Raw genomic sequence first — 23,269 nt, forward strand, 5'->3', positions numbered from 1 at the left:
CCAATTCTAGAAAATCATCATATTCGGGGGACCATTGTTGGAATTAACTCTTTAAAAATATGTAGAATCGCTCTGATACCACTACATCATAACTCTGATACCACAGAAAATGATATTCTTTTTATAAAAAAATGTCATATTTGGTTCTATGACTATTGAAATATTTTTAATTTGTGTCTACGCAGAATTCGTATTCCCAATAAAATAGCAATGTTTTTGAGTACAAGCCTATAAATAAGTAATCATTCTATTGCTATTATCAATGCTTTGAAGGTGTTATAAATTGGTATCTTTCACATGTGTGAATGAACCATATTAACTTCCACTTTCAGCAATCAAATGTAGATAGCAAATTGCAAGTTAAAGACAAATGAGGAAGTTAGAGGATTTCACAACTATTACTTGCAAGAGAAAACATGAACAAGCAAATAAAGGTATAGTTACATTCAAATTATTATCTATGTTTTTTACACTATTTTTTTTATTTATTGTTATAGTATGATTTTAAAAATATTATTAAAATTGTTCGATTACTGGCTTGCTCCTAACAATCCTCTTATTTATAATAAGTGGGTTACCAGCGAAAGGAGTGATCACAAATTTGATTTTAAAATAATTACATTAGACCAAAGGAGCGCATGAGAAGACGGTTTGATGATGAAGACTGATCCAGCTATCCCGTTAACTTGTATCTAAGTTGTATTCATTTTGACGCGACTCGTATAACTTGTGATTTATACAGCCAAGATGTAGACGCTCTTCCTTTGTTTCTTTAAGCTCTCTTCCCTCTCGCTCATCCTCTAATCTCTGACTCCAAGTTACCTACGTTCACCATTAATGCCGGTGGAACGATCCGGCGGCAGACCTCTTTTCCCTGCCAAAAATGGCGTCGACAACAATGTTGGCCTCTTAACGGTGAGGGTTGATGTTCAGTACGATACCGTCAACCTGCTGACAAAGGGCATCGACTTTATAAAGGGCACCCTATTATTCTATTAAGCGATGGAGTCCAGATTTTTATGACAACTACTTATGTGGATTTTTAATTTCTTTCCTAATATTTAAAAATATGTAGAATCGCTCTGATATTACTACATCATAACTCTGATACCATAGAAAATGATACTCTTTTTATAAAAAATGTCATATTTGTTTCTATGACTATTGGAGTATTTTTAATTTGTGTCCACAAGTTTAAAAGTTGTCAATTTCAATCCACAACTATTTAACTTTTGTCAATTTTAGTACATCGGTTCAAATTGTGGGCGAGAGTTAGAAGGAAAATTTTAATGCATTTATTATTGCTGAAAATCCTTACCGATCCTTCAACAATTTGATCAAAATTTTAGTCCCTTCTTCCCAAATGCCAATTCTCATAAAAAACTTCATCACGGTAGAGTACTCCAAAAAATTTGGACGTATCAGGGGACGTTCCACACATTCGCATAACTACTGATGCAGTGTTCAACGGAACGGTCACCATGGTAACGGGTGGAACAATGAACTTCCATGGGTGGACAATGTTCAATGATGGTCGGACGGTGAATATCTTGAGTTTGACCATAATGGGGTGACTTTGCCTTAGCGGGAGACGTCAACGCTCTTAAGTCATTTCCTCCTGGTGGTCTTTGCGTGATTCTGTGAGCTACGGTCTCTGACTTTTCATATATATATATATATATATATATATATATATATATATATATATATATATATATCTTGGAAAACTGTAAGTTAATTGCTAGCACGTTTGGTTCACGGAATGAATTTTGAGGAAATATGAATGTTATTCCACAGAGAATGGAATAAGTAATAAGGAATATAACATGAATTGTATTCTATTGTTTGGTTCGCTGAAGGAATAGTCTTTAGGAATTGTAGGAATAAGGGTCAAATAGGCCATCGAACTGCACACGATAATTCAATTAGGCCACTGAACCTAAAAAAACCAACAATTGGGTCCCTAAACTAACCAATTTCAAACAATTCTTCCAATTTGAAGGTTTCCGACAGGTCATCCTTCCAAATTAATTATTTTTAAAATATATATTTTTTTAAAAAATTAATTATTTAAATTTTTTAAAAAAAAACAGGACTCCGGGACGGAACCGTCTCCGGCCGGTTTCTTCGTCTCCACGGCCGGAGACAAAGAGTTTCTTCTTCTCAATGGCTGATGGCTGGAGACGAAGAAACTCTTCGTCGCCATGGCAGGAGACAATGAAACTCTTCATCTCTGGCAGTGGACACGAAGAGTTTCTTCGTCTCCGGCCGGAGTCTTGTTTTTTTTTTTTTTTTTTTTTTTTTTAAATTTAAAAATAATTAATTTTTAAAATTTATTTTTTTAAAAAAATAATTAATTTGGGAGGATGATCTGTTGGAAACCTTCAAATTGGAAGAATTGTTTGAAATGGTTAGTTTAGGGACCTAATTGTTGGTTTTTTAGGTTCGGTGGCCTAATTGCATTATCGTGTGCAGTTCGATGGCCTATTTGACCCTTATTCCAGAATTGTATTCCAATGTTTGGTTGGTTAAACAAATAGAAATGAAATATTTTTAAAGACATAAATACCCTTATACAAAATAATAATAATAATAATTATGATATACTGGATGTTATATATATATATATATATATATATATATATATATATATATATATATATATATATATATATATATATATATATATATATATATATATATATATATATTGAATTATTGATAGATAAACGTTATAAGAGTTAATTCCACCAGAGATCCCTTGTCTTTGGTGACAATTTCAAATTTAGTCCCAGATTATCGTTTTTGTCATTTAACATCTCAGGCTATTGTTTTTTGGACACTTTTAGTCATTTTCATGACTTTTCCTATTTTTAGTAAGACCATTTTTTTGTCTCTTCATATTTTTCTTTTGTTATTTTTTCGATTTCAACCGATTTAATTGGTTTAGAATTTTAGGTAACCTCTGATTTTTAGTAATCATATTTTCAACCGGTTTTTAGTAAAGTCCTAAACCAATTAAACCTGTTGAAATCAGAAAAATATGAAGAGACAAAAATTCCCTTACTAAAGTTATGAAAAGTCATGAAAAGGACTAAAAATGTTCAAAAAACAATAGTCTGAGATGTTAAATGGCAAAAACAATAGTCTGTAACTAAATTTGGAATTGCCACCAAATACAAGGGACCTCTGGTGGAATTAACCAAAATTATAATTAATTAAATATAGATACATTTATGTAATACATTATATTTATTAAATAATGTGTTACTAAATTTAGAATTGCCACCAAATACGAGGGACCTCTGGTGGAATTAATCAAAATTATAATTAATTAAATATAGATACATTTATGTAATACATTATATTTATTAAATAATGTGCAAAGCGTATTTTTGGTATTTGTAATCCCAGGCCCCATTTGTACAATCGTTATGCGTTGGACCCGTGTCCAGCATGCTTGCTGGACACGGGTAACAGTGCCGTTAGGGTTTTTTTTTTTTTTTTTTTTTTTTTTTTTTTAATTTCAGACCGCTTCATTGTAAGAGTATATGTTCATAATTTTATTACTATATGTTAATAACTATACATTCATAACTCCATAACTGTACGTTCATAACTCCATAACTGTACATTCATAACTCCATAACTGTACATTCATAACTCCATAATTGTACATTCATAATTTTCGAAGCTCTATGTTCACAATTTTAGAGCTCTATGTTCATAATTTTATCACTATATGTTCATAATTGTAAGTTCATAATGTTAGAGCTCTTTGTTCATAATTCGATCAATAACTGTACATTCATAATTCCATACTGTAGATTCATAACTCCATAACTGTAGATTCATAACTCTATAACTGTACATTCATAACTCCATAACTGTACATTCATAATCTTTGAAGCTCTATATTCACAATTTTAAAGCTCCATGGTCATAATTTTATCACTATATGTTCATAATTGTAAGTTCATAATGTTAGAGCTCTGTGTTCATAATTTCATAATTGCATAACTGTATATTCATAACGGCATAACTGTACATTCATAACGGCATAACTGTACATTCATAATTAAAAAAAAAAATAACGCCGTTAACGGCAAAACGCGCGCGAAATTTTTTTTTTTTTTATAACTAAATGACGGTTTTTTTTTTTTTTTTTTTAAACGACGTCGTTTTAGGCCCGTGTCCACAATTCAATGTAGACACGGGTCCAGGGCATAATTTGCCCCATTTGTAAGAACCAATAATGGCTCCAGAGGCTCAAACTCACAATTTTTCAAATGGAAGTCCAACCCAGGTACCATTAGACCACATAATCTTGATAATCCCATGATAATATGATCAAACTAAGCAATGCAATATGTCTATTTCAAGGAATGTTATTGTATTGCTTACCTATTTCATGAACCAAACATTTCATGGATGTATTTCTTTCGGATCTCTCCCTATTTTTATTTGTTAGGAGAGGTTAAATAGAAGTTATGACAGTTTTTTTTTTAATGCTACTGACTCTATTACAAGTTACTTAAAACTCTAATTTTTAAGTTGCAACATATATATCAAATAATGATATGATATAATAAAAATGTATCTTCATGATTATGTACATATATATAAACCCATGTATATTGTCTTCTACATCACTTTAATAATATATATATTGTCTTTCACGTCACTTCTGTAACCAAGAATAACTTTGGGCCAGCCTTAGCTTCAGTTCTGCTTCACAAACACACCGATGGCGTCCACAAATTTCTCCGACGACCGGCCATGAAATCCGACCACGATTCCATTCTCCATCACAAATGAGAACGGCGTTCCGTCGTCTTGGCTACCGAACGGGCCGTGCTCCCTGAGATTGGTGTGAAACTTCAACGATTTTACGTATACTTCATTCTCTTCCATAACCCCGTAAGTCCCACTTACGCCCGTCAATTGCTCGGAAGGATGATTAATGCTCACCTCCGCCGTCTTGCTGCCGCCGTCTCGGCCAAATTTGACCGGAGACTCCACTCCGCCGCCTGGATTCATGCTAGAAAAGGTTATGGACACAATTGCCCCTCCATGAACGATACTTATCTTTGTTATTGCTCCTTCAGGCTTGTAAGTCCACTCTTTTCCACCTGAACCTCCCCATGCCACAATTTTTATCATTTTTGCAGGTACAAATACGTGGCCCAACACTGCCATATAGAGTTAGGATTAAAAGTTGAACAATTTTAAAGATCAGAAATTAAAAGTAAAGCAAATTAAAGGCCAGGTTCAGCCATATAGTTAACTTATCAGCCAATTTTATCTTATTTGACCACTATTAATTGTTTGATTTGTTAAACAATCAATATGGCTATTTGATTAATTAGCTTTTGTAATAGCTTATTGTTCCGAAATGCTAAAATTCAAAAAGCTGTTCAAAACAACTTTTTCGATTTATCAAACATCTTTCTATAACCAGCTAACGCTATCAACTATTCAAACTCACTAACTCAATCAGCTAACTGCTAACGACTAACAACTATTTACCAATCACCCCGTTTGTGTTACATCGTGGAAAAACCAAATGTTGTACAATGGGAATTCATGAAACTTGAAATATACTTAACAGTAGCAAAAACAACAATCTTACATGACATTGTCATTTCCTGACAAGTTGCTTGAAGATCACTTATTTTTTTGGTCATTGTGTCAATATCACCTGGTCCAACGCTAGACCTACATATATTTGCCAATCAGACAATCACTTTCAACTAGTTAAAAATAACAACAAAACTTAAGTTTTTGATCACTTTAGAGCGGTCGAAATTTAATCCGAGAATATTTTTGCCAGGAATATAATGAAATGAAATTCTTACTTGTAAGCCTTGCCAAAGAGGGAGTGCATATAAGACGTGCACAAAACAACATTTCTAACAGTCCAGTAGCTCGCAACTACCATGGTGTTCGTCGCTATACGAATCGTCGCTTCATCTGCAAAACTACGAGACGACAGCAACGCATTCATCTTCGCGATTTGCTCAGTCAAATCCACCATGGACATGATGAGATTCTTAAGCTTATCGAACCAAGATTTCTGTTCATCGGAGTCTACTACTCGGTCCTTTAGCTGCAACAACGTTACCATGTCCTTGGCCAACTGTTCCCCAGAACATGACTGCATTAGAACCCAATAGTCTCCGTAAATCGTAACAAGAGCCGCTAACATCAGGCACAACTTAGCGTCCCACTCGTAACTCGATAGCATGTTGAAGAAACTGAGGGTCTTAGGATGTACATCTGCGGCGTTCAAGGTCGTGAATGCTAGCTAAAACATGAAACAGACATGGTTAGTTAGGTTTAGATATATTAGGCGATACAGGCTTAACCTACTGATTTAGTAGACTGTATTTGAGGTAAGAAACTAACAGGGCGTTTGGTTGGAGGGGGGGAATTATGTGGGAAAAGAATTTGTAATTCCATGGGAGTTGAATTACTGGGAATAAAGTGGGAATTTAAATTCTAGTGTTTGGTTGATAGGAATAGAATTACTAGGAATTTCAATTCCAATGTTTGGTATACATGGGAATTGAAAGTGAATAAGTAGTATAAAGTCAAAAATGTCCATTATTGTTGTTAGACATTAATTTTAGGTTAAAAAAGGAAGGGGTAATTTTGACTCATCACTATCTTTTTTTCTCAAGAATTAAAATACCACGGGGGGACATGGGATTTTAATTCCATGAAAATGGGGGAATTGCAATTCCCTCCAACCAAATTACGGAATTTAATGGCCTTTGGAATTAGATGGGAATTAAGTGGGAAGGGAATTTAAAATCCCTCCAACCAAACACCCTGTAAGGCTTAAAACTCGACAATAGTAATGTGAGAATTATGCCCAAAGTAAACTGATGCGATATTTTACCCTGATTTACATCAACCTAAATATTTTGTCAAGTCGAGATGTGGGGGTCTTAGGGATTGGGAATTCAATTTTTTGGACAATGTTTAGATATAGTACCAGATTAAATGGTTAAAGTATTGGAGAAGTTGATGTACTATGAACCTCGGTGGATAGTTGTTCCAATATGGAATGCAGGCAGGAATAATCCAAGGAAGTGGGATCTTCTTTTTGTCCTTCGGAACTCTGTTTACCATTTAGGAAACAAAATTATTAAAACAAAATTTCAACCCAACATAACAAACAATTTAAATGTTAGTACTTTGGTCTCCGCACTTTTGGAAAAATATTAGTACTTTGGTCTCCGCACTTTTGGAAATTTTGCTATTTCTGTACAATTTTTTCGAACATCCAAAAAAGTATATGAAAATTTGAAACTTTTTCAATTCTCTAGCCACAATTGGGGTGGTCAAATTTTGAAAATTCTAACGAACCATATTGGTTAGAAATAACAATAACAAATTTTTCCAATCAACTTTGTTTAATTTCTAACAAAAAACCTAGTATTGGGACCATTTTAAGTGGTAGAAAAACATTAGATTTGAAGAACATACCATGTGGTAGCCACATAGAGACAGAATCTCCTTGATGATACTGAGCAGACCATTAACCTGAATTTCTTTGCCATCAGGAAAGTGTGTGGTTTCGATTTGCCGCAAAATCCCAGTTTGGTCACAAGTCGCTGCCAGGCCGCGTCCGTAGCCGGTTCGACTTGCCGGTGGCTTTGCTTCCACTAACGCCGCCATTGATGATCTTGGCTAGCTTTCTTTTTACCCCACTTATTAAACCTAACGGAAAGTTTAGCATGCACTTGAGTAATATGGAAAGAAACCTATAGGAATAGGGATATATGCTAGCTGGTTTCATGAGACAGGTGCTTTAATGGCTTAAGAAGCATGGAATCTACTAAATTAAAGCTCAAAAGAAAGAATCCTCTACCTTCCTTCAGGCAAATTTGTATGGCAACCATGATTCACATAGTGCTATGTGAACTATAAAAAAAAGTATATTATCTGTGTAATGAATGTACAGTATATAAGATAATGTAAATTTAGTACTCAAATAATGTACGTTTCCTGAATACAAGATACATTTTTAATATATTAGTACATTATTTGTGTACTGAATGCACATTATTTGGTAGCATATAAAATAATGTACTTTCATTACTAAAAAAAAATGTACTTTTAAATAATATATTTTATGTACATAAATAATGTATTTTTTTATTTTTAGTCCACACAGCTTTGTAGACCATAATCAATGCAATAATGAGTAAAGATTTTGAGTAATTTAGAAGGATCCATTTATCCATTCTTTAAGGCGTCTATGGAATGGCAAATTTTATTGTGGACAATGGTCCATGTAGCAGTGTAATTTATGAAGTATCATTCTAATTACACTTCAGTTTCATTTGACAATATTATTCTGTTGTTCAGTTTCATTTTTCACATACACTAGTTTCATTATAGTAATACCAAAGTATCATTTTTAATTCTACTATAGTTTCATTTGACAATATACATTATTGCATGAGCTCTATTTTGTAGTTTCATTTTCCACATACACTAGTTTAATTATCGTAATATTAAAGTATTATTTTAATTACACTCTAGGTTAATTTGACAATATATGTTATTGTATAACTTTGGATTTTAATTTTATTTTTCACTTACACTAGTTTCATTAGAACAACACTGAAGTATCATTTTAATTATACTACAGTTTCATTTGACAACATACATGGTTGAATGAGCTCTGTATTTTAGTTTCACTTTCCACACACACTAGTTTCAGTATAGCAACATTAAAATATTATTTTAATTCTACTACAGTTTCATTTGACGATTATGGTCTACATAGCACTGGAGACCATGGTCCACTATGGAATACCATACATTTTAGTAAATAAAAATACGTCGGGATGGTCATTTTTCAAAATTTAATTCTTCACCCCATGATTTTCAGTGAAATAGTGGTAGATGCCTAGGTGGTGATTTTTTCAAATTTAGTTCTTTCTTATTGATCCTGTTTGGTAAATGGCTGTTAGCTAATTGTGTTAATTATAAGGTATAACTAGTTAATAACATTATCTGTTGTGGAAAAGTGTTTTGTAAATTAGCTGATAACTGTTTGGTATAATTTCTTTTCTAAAAAAAACTAATTAAAAAAGTTGCTTGGAGTAGCTTTTTAAATTTTAGCATTTTGAATTGAAATTGCAAAAAGCAAATTAATCAAACACTTACATTGATATTTTAACTAAATCAAATAATTAATAGTAATAAAAAAAAACCAAAATTGACCTATAAGCCAAAATTTTACCAAACAGGCCATTGTTTCATGATTTTCAGTGAAAAGTTGGTAGATCGCATGGTCCTCTTAGAGAATGGCCCATGATGATATTTTTTGGGGGTTTTGGGCTATGTTGGGAGAGAGGGGCTAATGTGGTATAAGACTACGCCTTGGTAAAAAATTGGCATATAAATCAATTTTGACTTATTTAATCACTATTAATTGTTTGATTCAGTTAAAATATCAATAAAAGTGTTTAGTTAATTAGCTTTTGTAACTTCAAAATGTTAAAATTTAAAAAAACTACTCCAAACAACTTTTTAATTAGTTTTTTCAAAAAAGAAATATACCAAACAACTATAAGCTAACAACTAATTTATCAAACACTTTTCTACAACAGCTAATATTATCAATTAGTTATATCCTCTAATTAACACAATCAGCTAACAACCATTTATTAAACCGGATATATAAGAGAAAGAAATGCCGGATTCTTTGCAAGAAACATTTTTCGGATTGATCATGCTACATGGACCAAACTTTTCACAATCTTAACGAGTTTTTGTAAAGAGTTAAACACATTCACATAAAAACAAAAATTTGTGTAAACTAGACAACATTGAAAACGAATTCTATGTAGCTTTTTTTTTTTTTTTTTTTTTTTTTTTTTTGAATTGAATTCTATGTAGCTGAGCATCCACATCGTGGATATTCTCTTATGGCCATGTAGTCCAAGGATCAAATGCTTACATGTAGTCTAAGTTGTTAACTTGTTAAAAATGTTAAATGTTTTTTTTTTTTTTTCCCTGATTTCATAAATGAATTTGGAGCTTATTCGAGTTTGATATGATGACTTAATGGTTATCTCTCAAATAGTTCAATAACTTATTTGTACATTTTCTCAAAAATAAATGCATGCGTTCTAACAAGAGCTCCAAAAGTAAAAGTATATAGTATGCATTTCATTTTGGACAATGGACATCAGATTTGTCTACTGTTCTTGGTAACAAATCGTAATAATTTAACTGTTACCAATAGACCAGGACTATGTGGTCTAATGGTACCTGAGTTGGACTTCTATTTGAAAGATTATGAGTTCAAGCCTCAGTGGAGGCGTTATTGGTTTTTTGTGTTTCAGTAAGTTGAGAAAGTATATGAATAGATTACCAATAGGCTAAATCAAATTCGTTAAGATTTCTTCATGGAAGGCCCAATCATAGTTGATGAAAGAATGATGGTGGATGTAAAAACCAGACAAGGAAGTCAACGTGGTTTTCGTAAAGAGTTAATGTCATCTGCAATTTTTTGAGTATAGTGATTTTGTCACATTTAGTTTTAAATATTTAAATTAATCATCCATGGTTCTTCTAGGAGGACTAAGACTAGTTAAATTTTGAAAGTTGAAGGACTCAACATGTTTTATTCGACACATTTTAAGTATTGTACTGTAGTTTGCATAATTCTTAAAAATAATACTAAAAAATATACTCCGTAATAAAGTATATTAAAGGAAAATTTAAAGTTTTAAACCTTGAATTATAGAGTATGTATAACTTTTGTCCCTTATTAACATGGAACTGTAGTAACAGTCCTCCTTAATTAGTGACCAATATAATGTGCATGGCATATTTAATCCGTACGTGTTTTGATTGGAGTTATTTTGGACGAAAACATAAGTACCATTAATATAGAAAGCACAAAATTGTATTTTTTTAGTATGGTTTTCTTGGATAGAAAACTAAACAACGCCCATAATGTTCCTAGCTATTATACATTGGAGATTATATTCGTGGATGATTCAGTCAATTTTAAATGGAGGAGAGAACATTTGTTAGAGTTTAAAGTATTCATAATATGAAAATTAGAATCACTAACAATTGTAAAAATTACTACAACACATGCCAAAAACATGTGTAAATTTTTCATAAAAAATAGCTACATCTGTCAAAAGGAATAAATATGTCACATTTGTGACTAATTAGGGGTACTATTGTAACATCATATTAATTATGAACACAAATTACACTTTCTATATAACTTTTGAATTAAAACTACAATTTTCTCTAAATTAAATATCCAAGAGTAAATTTTGGGTGAAAGATATTGTTTTTCTCTTCTAAAGTTACCTCATAATAATCCATCCCTAATATGACTTTAGTTATAAATTAAAGTTAAAGAAAACATATTTTCAAAAAAAAAAAAAAAGTTAAAGAAAACACTTTAAAGATGTCAATATCAACATGATATAGAGTTATATAATTGTATTTTTATTAGTTCAAAGTTTTTTCTTTTTAATTTTATAGATATATTTTAAAAAATCAATTTCACATTGACCAATCATCTATTTTTGTGCAATAAATAAACCAAATTCATATAATCCTCACTTAAAAAAAGTATCAACTTTTACTTAACCCAAATTAATGGTCAACCCCATTCAAAATAATGTATCAAAATAGCTACTGATCACATACCAATTTTTAAACATTGTTTAATCCTCCCTATCATCATCACCATCATTATTTATCTAAACATTCGAAGAACAATTTATCTGTCACAAAATACAAAGTAGTCTATATATACATAGTAAAAGTTGAATCCATAACCTCTTTCTAAATGAAAAGATGATGAATCGTTTGCTTATGAGCGTCTTATCCACAATGAAAATGATAGGTGAACATAGCTAGGCTTTAAACGTATAAGTCTAGACCTATTTAGTCAATAGTTATCGTGTGGACTACGATCAAAACACAACGTCATTTCGCGTAATTTTATTTTATTTTTTCATGTGATTCGCTACAATATACGTTTTTATAACTCATAATGTACATTATTTTATCCCAGAAGTTTCATTATTCTAATATATAATGTATATTATTCTAACACATAATGTACATTATAATACCCCAGAAGTTTCATTATTCTAACACATAATTTACATTATTCTAACATATAATGTACATTATTCTAACTCATAAAATTCAGCGACGCCGTTTTGGATCGTGGTCCACGACCCACATAATAATTTGCCCTTTTTAGTCCATCATTATTGTGTGGACCATACTATCAAATAATGTATATTCAGTACACAAAAAATATACTTTTAGTATATTAACAATATACATTGTATTCAGGAAAAATATATTATTTAAGTACTAAAAGTACATTATTTTGTATAATGTTCATTCTATATACAAATAATATACTTTTAGTATATTAAAACTGTACATTTTGTTATGGTCCACATAACGGCAATTTATATTGTGCACCAGGGCGCACAATGCAATGTGCGTCCTGGTGCAAAACGACGTCGTTTTGTACTTTTTTTGGGGGGAAATTTCGCTTTCTGTGTCTGCTGTTAACTTCTTAAAAAAAATCTCATGTTTTAAAAATGTACATAATTGCATAACAAAATGTACATAATTGTATAACAAAATGTACATAATTGTATAACATAATACACAATCTTTTTAAAAAGATAATGCACATAATCTAACATAATACATAATACATAATACACATAAACTCTTAACATAATACACATAAACTCTTAACATGATACACATAAACTCTTAACTCTTAAAAAAAATTCTCTGTTTCGGATGTACATAATTGTATAAAAATGTACATAATTGTATAACAGAATGTACATAATTGTACAACATAATATACATAATTATATAACATAATACACATACACTCTGTCGTGTCAACTCCCTACACAACTTAACAAAATGGCGTCGTTTTAAGAGGCACGGCCGCACGAAACGCACATTGCTATGTGCGTCGTGGTACACGGTATTATCAGGAGTCTCGGATGGTTGACAAGTGGAGTCCATCCGTTTACTCTAAAATCTGTTAGAAGCAGTTAGAAGCAGTCTGTTAGAAGCAGTTAGAAGCAGTTCCTTTTCCCTCCTTTTTTCTTAGCTTTGTATAACTGTGCATATAAACTCTTGTACTAAGTCTTCTTGGAATGCAATGAGAATAATCCTTTTGTCTCTCTTTCAGTCGATACTCCCTTCTTCTCTGAATCATTACATGGTATCAGAGCTTCGAATGAAGTAATCTACGAAGCAACTTCCCACAATGGAAGCGTGGCCTCCCGTCGGCAATCGATCGGCTCCGATCAGTAATCCGGCAACTGCTGCGGCAAACACTGCCAATCCCAATCCTGCTCAGGAAGTTCCTGCTGCTATTGGAGAGGTGAATTTCAACCCCGATCTTCAATCCAATCCCTATTTCTTACACGCAAACAAAAATCCAGCGCTGGTGCTCGTGTCTACCCCGATGGATGGCTCGAACTACCATCCCTGGGCTCGAGCAATGACAATGGCTCTGTCCTGTAAAAACAAACTTGCGTTTGTCAATGGAACCATCACCAAGCCTGCAATAGACGATCGAAAGTATGATGTCTAGGAACGTTGCAACAACACAGTAGTATCGTGGATTGTCCGATCGTTATCCCCGACTATTGGCCAAAGTGTGCTTTGGATAGACACGGCGTATGGAATCTGGAATGACTTGAAACGATGATTCAGTCAACAAGACCTATTCCGGATTGCGGAGATTAAATGTGAAATTTATCGAACGAAACAGGAAGAAGGCTCTCTGAATGAGTATTTCACGAAACAGAAACTGTTACGGGATGAGTTAATGATCCTCAGGCCTACCATGCTGTGTGGATGTAATCCAAAATGTCAATGTGGAAAAAGAATTGATGAGATAAATGAACAGGCAGAGAAGGATAAACTCTCTGTTTTTCTGATCGGGTTGCACGATAGGTACACTGGAGTTAGAAACCAAATCATGCTCATGAAACCCTTGCCTGATGTGTGTGAAGCATATTCAATGATAACACAACAAGAAAGACAATTTCAAATGAACACTATTGGTTTTGGAAGCCAGCTTCATCAAGCAGGAGAAAATGGAAGCAGTAGTAGTGTGTTTTTAGCCAATGCTGACAGTGGAAATCACCAGAATTATAAGAGATTTCCTTCAGGAAACAAGAGGCCAGTATGCACATATTGTGGCTATACTGGACATACACAGGATAAATGTTACAAGAAGTATGGTTATCCCCCTGGTTGGAAGCCAAGGGCAAAGAATCAAGGATCAGTCAATTTAACTCAAACAGAAAATCAGAATCCAAATGCAGCCAGTTTGTTTACTCAAACAGACTTCAAGAATTTTTTGGAGTTCATGCAACTACAGAAGAATTCTGGGGGAAATTCAAACACTCTCACTAATCAGCCCCTAGCCAACACCATATCTGCAGTCTCAGTGCCAGCCACCCAATTAGAAGGTATGAATCCTTCTCTGAATTCTGTGGTCCATAACATGAATAACTGGATATTGGATAGTGGTGCTACACACCATATTGTGTGTGATGAGAAATTGCTGAGAAATCACAAAGAAGTTCAGAATATGCATGTTGGCTTGCCTAATGGTCTGCAGGTTGCTATCACATACACTGGATCTGTGCATTTATCTGATGATGTTGTCTTACATAATGTTCTTTATGTTCCTGGATTTTGTTACAACTTAATCTCTGTTGGTGCTCTTATTCAAGACTCAAATTGTACCATGAGATTGTACACTGATGAATGCATTATACAGGATGCCCATGGCAAGAAGATTGGAGCAGCGGAGCTCAAAAATGGATTGTACCATTTGGTCTTTCCTACTGTTTTCCCTTCTATTTGCAATTTAGTTCCCACTGTGAATAAATGTACTCTATGGCATGCTAGACTAGGGCATGCCTCATACACCAAAATCCAATGTTTGCATAAACTTGATCCCATTATACAAATGAATAAAGATCTAGTTTGTGATTGTTGTCATCTTGCCAAGCAGAAAAGATTTCCTTTTCAATCAAGTTTATCTAATTCAGTTGCTTGTTTTGAATTGCTACATATGGATATTTGGGGGCCTTACAAGGTTGCAACTCCTCATGGCCATCATTACTTCTTGACCATAGCAGATCAGTATGGGTTCACTTAATGAAGAGGAAATCTGAGGTCAGAAACTTGGTCACATCCTTCTGTAATCTAGTCAAGAACCAGTTTGACACAAAAGTGAAGTGTATAAGGACAGACAATGGGCTAGAGTTTGATATGATTGATTTCTTTAATAAAGAAGGGATAGTGCATCAAACCTCTTGTACTTACACTCCCCAGCAAAACAGCAGGGTGGAAAGAAAGCATGGTCACCTTTTATGCACAACAAGAGCCCTCAGATTCCAAGCTGGCCTACCAGAACAGTTCTGGGGAGAGTGCATATTACATGCAGCCTACATCATCAATAGGCTACCCTCTGCTGCCATCAATAATCAAGTTCCTTATCAGCTCCTCCTCCACAAAAGTCCTCAATATCAGCATCTAAGGGTCTTTGGATGTCTAGCATTTGCCACTACAGTGGGTCCTAAATCAAAATTTGACCCCAGAGCCAAGAAATGTGTCTTTCTTGGATATGCTAATGGAATCAAAGGGTATAAGCTCTATGATCTACAAGCCAGAAGTTTTTTTTTTTTTTATCTCCAGGGATGTGGTGTTTTATGAACATGTGTTTCCCTTACAACACTTGGATAAACCTGAACAGGAGTTCAATCAAGTTATATTACCTGTTCTGGATGGTGCCCCAGAAGATGATGCAGTGGTTGACACCATGGTGGTTCCACAACCCCCTATCTCAGACAATTCAGTTCTTGAAGGTCCTGAGCTGACAGCTGAATCAAATGAGTGTGATTACCCTCCTGATGACATTACCATTGAGGAGACAACTGAGGCATATAGCCCTCCATCTGAACAGCCAGTTGTTAGGAAATCCATCAGACACAAGCAGGCCCCCACCTATCTAAGGGACTATGTGTGCCACAGTTCTATAGTTAGGACCTCTCCACACAGTCTGCACAAAGTTATAAGCTATGATATGCTTTCACCTTCATTTCAATCCTTTTTAATGAATATTACTTGCACTACTGAGCCAAGGAGTTACAGTGAGGCCGTGAAACATGAATGTTGGAGGAAAGCCATGCATGATGAGATCTCTGCTCTTGAAAATAACAACACATGGACAATTGTTGATCTGCCCCCCTCAAAGAAATCTATAGGCTGCAAATGGGTGTACAAGGTCAAGCATAAACCAGATGGTAGCATTGACAGATATAAAGCTAGACTAGTGGTTAAGGGCTACACACAAACACTTGGGGTGGATTACCTTGATACCTTTAGTCCAGTGGCCAAGGTTACTACAATCAGAACTTTTCTTGCCATTGCTGCAGCTAAGGATTGGCACCTTCATCAAATGGATGTCAACAATGCATTCCTCCATGGAGAATTAGATGAGGAGGTTTATATGCAGGTTCCACTTGGTTTTGAGAAAAGGGATAAGGGCAAGGTGTGCAGACTAAACAAATCTTTATATGGACTCAAACAGGCCAACAGACAATGGAACACTAAGTTGAATTCAGCTCTGCAATCCATGGGGTTTAAACAGTCCTTACCTGACAATTCCTTATTTGTTAAGGGAGAAGGAAGGTCCTTTGTGGCACTATTAGTATATGTAGATGATATAATAGTGGGCAGTGCAGATCTGAATCTGATACAACAGATCAAAATGCAATTGAATGACAACTTAAAAGACCTTGGACCCTTAAAATACTTCCTAGGTTTGGAAGTAGCTAGGCAGAGAAAAGGGATTGCTATATCCCAAAGGAAATATGCCCTTGAGTTATTAACTGATACAGGCTTTGAGGATGCCAAACCAGTTCAGAGTCCCACTTCTCCATCACACAAGCTCAACAAGGGTGAAGGTACTCTGTAGGATGATAACACTCATTACAGAAGAATAGTTGGGAAACTCCTATACTTAACTATCACCAGACCCGACATAAGCTTTGCTACACAACAACTCTCTCAGTTCTTGGATACTCCCACTGACTTACATCTACAAGCAGCTTACAGAGTCCTAAGATATATCAAAGGGGCACCTGGCCAAGGACTCTTTTTCCCAGCCTCATCCAGTTTGCAGTTATCAGCTTTTTCAGACTCAGACTGGGGAGCTGGCTTCTGTGTATTTCTAGGAGGTGCTTTGGTGTCCTGGAAATCTAAGAAGCAAGTTACAGTTTCAAAATCATCATCAGAGGCTGAATATAGAGCCTTAGCAGCCACTACTTGTGAGATACAATGGTTGCTTTATCTGCTGAACGAATTTGGATTGCATGTTGATATCCCTGCAGCTCTTTATTATGACAGTAAGTCAGCAATAGCAATTGCTGAGAACCCTATGTTTCATGAACGCACCAAGCATATTGAATTGGACTGTCACTTAGTTAGAGAAAAACTACAAAAAGGCACCATCAAGCTTCTTCATGTGACCTCTGCAAATCAGCTGGCTGATGTGTTCACTAAAGCTCAGTGCCCGAGCTCTTTCAATGCATATGTGTCCAAGCTTGGATTGTTCAATCTATACAATCCAGCTTGCGGGGGGCTATCAGGAGTCTCGGATGGTTGACAAGTGGAGTCCATCCGTTTACTCTAAAATCTGTTAGAAGCAGTTAGAAGCAGTCTGTTAGAAGCAGTTAGAAGCAGTTCCTTTTCCCTCCTTTTTTCTTAGCTTTGTATAACTGTGCATATAAACTCTTGTACTAAGTCTTCTTGAAATGCAATGAGAATAATCCTTTTGTCTCCCTTTCAGTCGATACTCCCTTCTTCTCTGAATCATCACAGGTATAACGATTGCCACATAACATGGTCCACACTCCACACAATAATTTGCCCTATTTAATTAAATAAATAGGCTTAATCCTGATCTCTTAATAAATAGGCTTGGTTAAAATAAATCAAAATTAGGCCAAGTTGTAGGCACCTTAATATAACCTTTCTTATTTCCACTCCAACATATAACTCATCCACAATCCTTATTCGTTGTAGTCAAGTTTTGATTGCAAATGCATGGTTGACGTCGTGCTGATCTAATCGTTAAAACTTAGAAGGAAGCAAAGTTGCAATTGACAATCTTCCAATTGATAGACATCCTAAATTCATATCTTCCAATTATGTGTCTTACTTTGATGTAAACATCCTAAATTCATATATTTCAACGAATCTTACAGTAGTCAACTCTGATAATTTTTATTTTTATTTTTATTTTTTAGTGTTATCACTTGATCATGAAATTGAATCTATGTGAATATTTTAGTCATTATGTGAATATTCTCGAGCAGTATATTCCAACTCTCTTCTAATGGTCACAATAAATGTACAAATAATATAAAATTTAACAATTATACAAATATATAAAAGAAATTATAATTATATAATTATAATTAAATTTTTAAAATATAAATTATAAATTTTAATAAATTAAAGTGGACCGGCAGACCTAAATCATTTTAATGTGGGCTAATACGACATGACAGAATTAGTATGACAATTTATATCCTACACCACGGTGCGCGTTGCACTGTGCACCCAGATGCAAAACGATGTTGTTTTAATTTTTTTTATTTTTATTTTTTTGAAATTTCCCGCCCCAGTGAATGGCAGTATTTTTTCTTTAAAAAAAAATTCGTTGTTCAAAAATGTACATAATGTTATACTAGAATACACATAATTGTATACATGAATGTACATAATTATATAACAAAATATACATACTCTTTTTAAAAGATAATACACATAATCTAACATAATACATAATAAACATAAACGCTTTCAAAAAAAAAACATAATAAACATAAACTTTTAACATAATACACATCAACTCTTAACATAATACACACAAATTTTCTGATTCGGATGTACATAATTGTATAAAAAGAATGTACATAATTGTATAAAAAATGTACATAATTGTATGAACAAATACACATAATTGTGTGAACAAATACACATAATCACAGCAACTTCCTACCGCGCCTCTCAAAACGACGTCGTTTTGGGAGGCGCGCGGCGCACAGTGCTACGCGCGCCGTGGTGTAGGGTATAACAATTGGAATTAGTATAGACTCATATGAGTTTGAGACGGGTTGACATGACCTGCTTAACATTTCTAAATTAATGTGTGGTGTATATTATTGTATATACATATATACACATATATAAGATAAGAAATCGTAATCATAATATTGTGTGAATAAAAGAATTTAGATATGATTCCGAGCATCTGAATGACTAAAGGAAAGCTACAATACATACAGGCCAAAAGGTATATATAATAATAATATAAATAACTTTAATACTTTCCGAAAAGTCTCTCAATAGAAATTGGAATTCAATGCTCACAGCTATAGAGGGACCGTGGCTTATAAATGACAAAAAGGATGCATAATTATGGCGTTTTACAGACTATATGTAATAGTCTAGTTTGCTTCTAGAGAGGCGTGGGTGAGAAGTGGGTCACAACTCCGGTCAAATGCGTGTAGACTAGTTATCTCCGTCTCAACGTCAGTATCCATTCACATAGGTAGGGATTGAACCTCCAACCTCATATTTAAGGGACAAGGTCCTGAACCATCACACTAATGTGTTGGAAAAAATAACTTAAAATGACATGTTAAATAGCTATTTTGTGATACAATTATCCGTGGAGTCCACTTCCGATTTGAGTCGGGTAAAAGTGGACTCGGATTCTTCGTAGTGAGACAAAGAAATTGATATATTATATGCTCAAAACGGATAATGGGTGAATGAGATATTGAATCTCAAAGTAGACTCATTAAGTTGGAAAAATGAAGGGAAAAGGTAAAGCTTTTGTCCCACATTGACTTGGGAAGAGGATTTGTCCCACTATTTATACAAGAGCTCTTTTTAAACTTATTGAATTGTATAGCATAGAGGCTCTCTCTCGTGCACAGGGGGTTGTAAGCTTGCCAATTTTCGGCAAGCTTAATGATCAAGCGGTACTGTTACATGGGTGGTTTAATGTCCTTACAGATGATAACAGAGCCTAAGTTCGACCCTATCCGCTTGAGTAGATAAGTTTACTTCCATAACTGGGTAACATACGCATAAGTTTCTCATACTTGTTCTTTACCTAACTTCAATTCTTTTAGTTAAAGCACGAGGTAAGGGTGCGAGTAGATAAGTTTACTTCCATAACTGGGTAACATACGCATACCCGGTAAGACTCCTCGCTCTAAGTTCCCGCCAAGGACTTGACGCAGACCGTGACCAAGAGAAGGAAGGCTTGGATGACTGCTAAGGCAAAGCAGTTGAGATGTGGTGGGTGCGTCAGGGCGTGAGGACAGCTCGAGGGAGACAGACTGCAATACTCACACACCTGGGGTTAACTACCATGACCCCCGATTCAAGCAAGTGGCATGCACCTTCCGACAAGTTGCTTTATCTCGGCAAGTACAGGTTACGACTACAACAAACAGGAAAGAGAACTAGGACGCTAATTAATACGGGAAAGTTAAGTAGCAGGTGGACGACATTGTTAGTTAAATCCTTAGGAGCAAGGTAAGTATATCGCGATGTCTTGTGACCCCTTTACCTCAGTTTAAAATATCATCCGCCCTAAAATCTGAGCATCTTGATATCCCTATTTGTTGAAACTCCTACCTCAAATCCCTAATTATTCTTGAAAGCAGTTCACATCCGTTACGCCTTTACTCACCCTTTGTTACACCTAACTTGAGCCCTTGGAAACCTTAAGCTATGGCGAGCATTGGAATCGTTGCCATTACTCTAAGTTTATATTCCCCTCTTTTGGGAAACCCTGTTAAAACCCCTATGACCTTAAGGATCAACCAGGAAGTAGAACAACCGTACAGATCACCAAGTCATCCCGTAATAAAAGACTGCGTTCCAAGAGAGAGAAAGGTGTGTCAGGTGCTCTCCCTGATTTCCAGTAGCGAATCTTTTATTAGCTTGTAAGATTAGCCAGTTTATGGGCACCTAATGTTTATAAGCCATGTTAGGAGGCAATTTAGGAGGGAATAAAAATACAATGTTGTTACACACCGATTGGAGCTAATACAATGTTTATACTTCCACCTCGATTTTTTCACTTTCTTACCCTTTCATGACTCTTGGAACACACCTTTGTGCTCATATGACATCAAATTAAAACACTATCGAATTAGGTTCCAATTTACATGATCTTACAATTAATGCATCCAAATCACCTAAATGACACAAATGGATCAGATAAGCACATACTTAGCTCTTACTTAACATAAAATCATATGAGTTTGATGTCAAATATGCACATAAAAGTAGTAAGAATTAACGCTTATCACACGATCAAACGCTTGCCACTATGCCAAAAAGTTATAGTTAGTAGCAAATGTGCAACTTCATTTATTTATTATTATTTGAAAGTTAAAAAAAAAAAACCAACTAGCAGGTTATTGCATTGTCGCCATTATTGCATAGTGAATTGTGAAAAGGAAGGAGAAAAATGTTGGCATGGGAGGTAGAAACTTGCTCATCTGATTAAGGAGATTAGGATTCTAGCTATCCTAGAAGATTTGTGGTTAAAAATAAAGTTGTCAGAAGATCCGTTGTGTGCATAACGAAATCTCTTAAATCTGGTAAAGCTTTGGCTGGCAACTGTGGCTGAAGAAAGTTGCAAATGATAATGCGAGATTTTAAACGTTATTTTAATTATTTTGTTATAATATTCATAAGAATTACATTCTTCAATATTTTTAGGTTATGTGAATTTCTCAAAATTTTTATATTACATTAAAATATCCAGTGAATCAAACATTCTTTAAAATTTGTGTGTATATAGTCTTTGATGATTGTTTCTTTCTTTATGCTACTGACTCTATTACATTATAGTATTTGTTCTCAACCTAATGAAGCGATCTCATGAGTCATGACCTCCCACATGAGAGAGGTCACTACATGCTATCTGAGTACGAGATGCTTGACAGTTTGTGTTTATTTAATTGTGTTATAGATGATTTTGTAATTTATTATATCGTCCTATATTTATAAGTTATTTAATTCACAATGAATAAATTTCACTTTTAGTCTCTTAATTATTATACATGAATCATATTTGTGTTCTTGACTGTTAAAATTTTTTAATTATGTACATGACTATGTAATTTGTATCACATTTAGTTCTGTCATTTAATTTTCCAGTCAACTATTGTCAAAAATGTTCATTCCGAAATAAGTAAATGCAGTGTTCCTTTTGGAAGTGTTCTTTTCGAAAGAAGCAAATGCAGTGGAATGAGCATTTTCAATAATAGTTAATCAAATCAAAAAATTAGACGGTAGAACTAAATATGATACAAATTATATAATTATGTATCTAATTAGAAAATTTTAATACTCAAGATCAAGTGTAATTAATGTATAATAGTTAAAAGGCAAGTGTGAAAGCAAACTGATTTTCAGCATATATCCACTGTACTGCCCACATTTCAAAGATGGGAAACCCAACAACAGTCGCTATACTTCTAATTTCCTTTTTGACTCTGAGAAAAGGACCATTCAATTTTGGCCGTCCTCTTACTTTTCCTTACTTTTTTTGTAAAAAATCTCGTTTAGTACCTACCAAGTAATAAAACAAAATTCTACAATTTATTTTTGTCTAAAAAAATGTTGTCCCTAGCTTTTCAAATGTTACTATTAAAATGATGTTACAATTCAAATGATTAAAATAAAGGGAATAGAAACTCTTATATGCACATTTTGGTGGCAATCGGATATTTGGATACGTAGAAAGAGTTCGCATTGTACGATTTGATATATTTATATAGAGATTATTTATGTATTAATTAAATGACGAATTTTTCATGAACATATTTAGGTTGAAGTTTAAATTCTAGAGTTACTTCCTAAAAAGGTCATATTATTTCCTTTTGTCAATTTTGGTATCACTTCTATTTTTTCGATGTATCAATAAATAAGAAAAATTTGTAGCAAATCATATGTGACAAATTTAACCAATAAGGTGTTGGTCGCTATGAATCGAACTTGTAACTTTTAGATACGTAAATCATGTTTCACTTTTTCATTCACTTATTTTGGAGCAATATATGAAAATATAATGTCTCAATTCAAGTTATATCCCCGA

The 23,269-nt window shown here is 34.0% G+C and overlaps 1 protein-coding gene and 1 long non-coding RNA gene across 2 annotated transcripts; both read right to left on the reverse strand.

Annotated features, from left to right (window-relative positions):
* Nucleotides 1-1,694: 1,694 nt before the first annotated feature.
* On the reverse strand, nucleotides 1,695-19,841 carry LOC109176545. The gene is made up of 3 exons (XR_002053398.1): nucleotides 19,771-19,841; nucleotides 8,800-8,805; nucleotides 1,695-1,727 (listed from the first exon to the last, which is right to left on the reverse strand). It is a non-coding gene; the product is annotated as an uncharacterized LOC109176545 (long non-coding RNA).
* LOC109176539 (protein SIEVE ELEMENT OCCLUSION B-like) lies at nucleotides 4,567-7,819 on the reverse strand. The gene is made up of 5 exons (XM_019326004.1): nucleotides 7,495-7,819; nucleotides 7,046-7,126; nucleotides 5,859-6,307; nucleotides 5,633-5,718; nucleotides 4,567-5,192 (listed from the first exon to the last, which is right to left on the reverse strand). The coding sequence occupies exons 1-5, from the start codon at nucleotides 7,684-7,686 to the stop codon at nucleotides 4,723-4,725; spliced, it is 1,278 nt and encodes a 425-aa protein (XP_019181549.1). The 5' UTR covers nucleotides 7,687-7,819; the 3' UTR covers nucleotides 4,567-4,722.
* Nucleotides 19,842-23,269: the final 3,428 nt, after the last annotated feature.

Source organism: Ipomoea nil, unplaced genomic scaffold, assembly GCF_001879475.1.
Source record: "Ipomoea nil cultivar Tokyo-kokei standard unplaced genomic scaffold, Asagao_1.1 scaffold0706, whole genome shotgun sequence".
Classification (NCBI taxonomy): Eukaryota; Viridiplantae; Streptophyta; class Magnoliopsida; order Solanales; family Convolvulaceae; genus Ipomoea; species Ipomoea nil.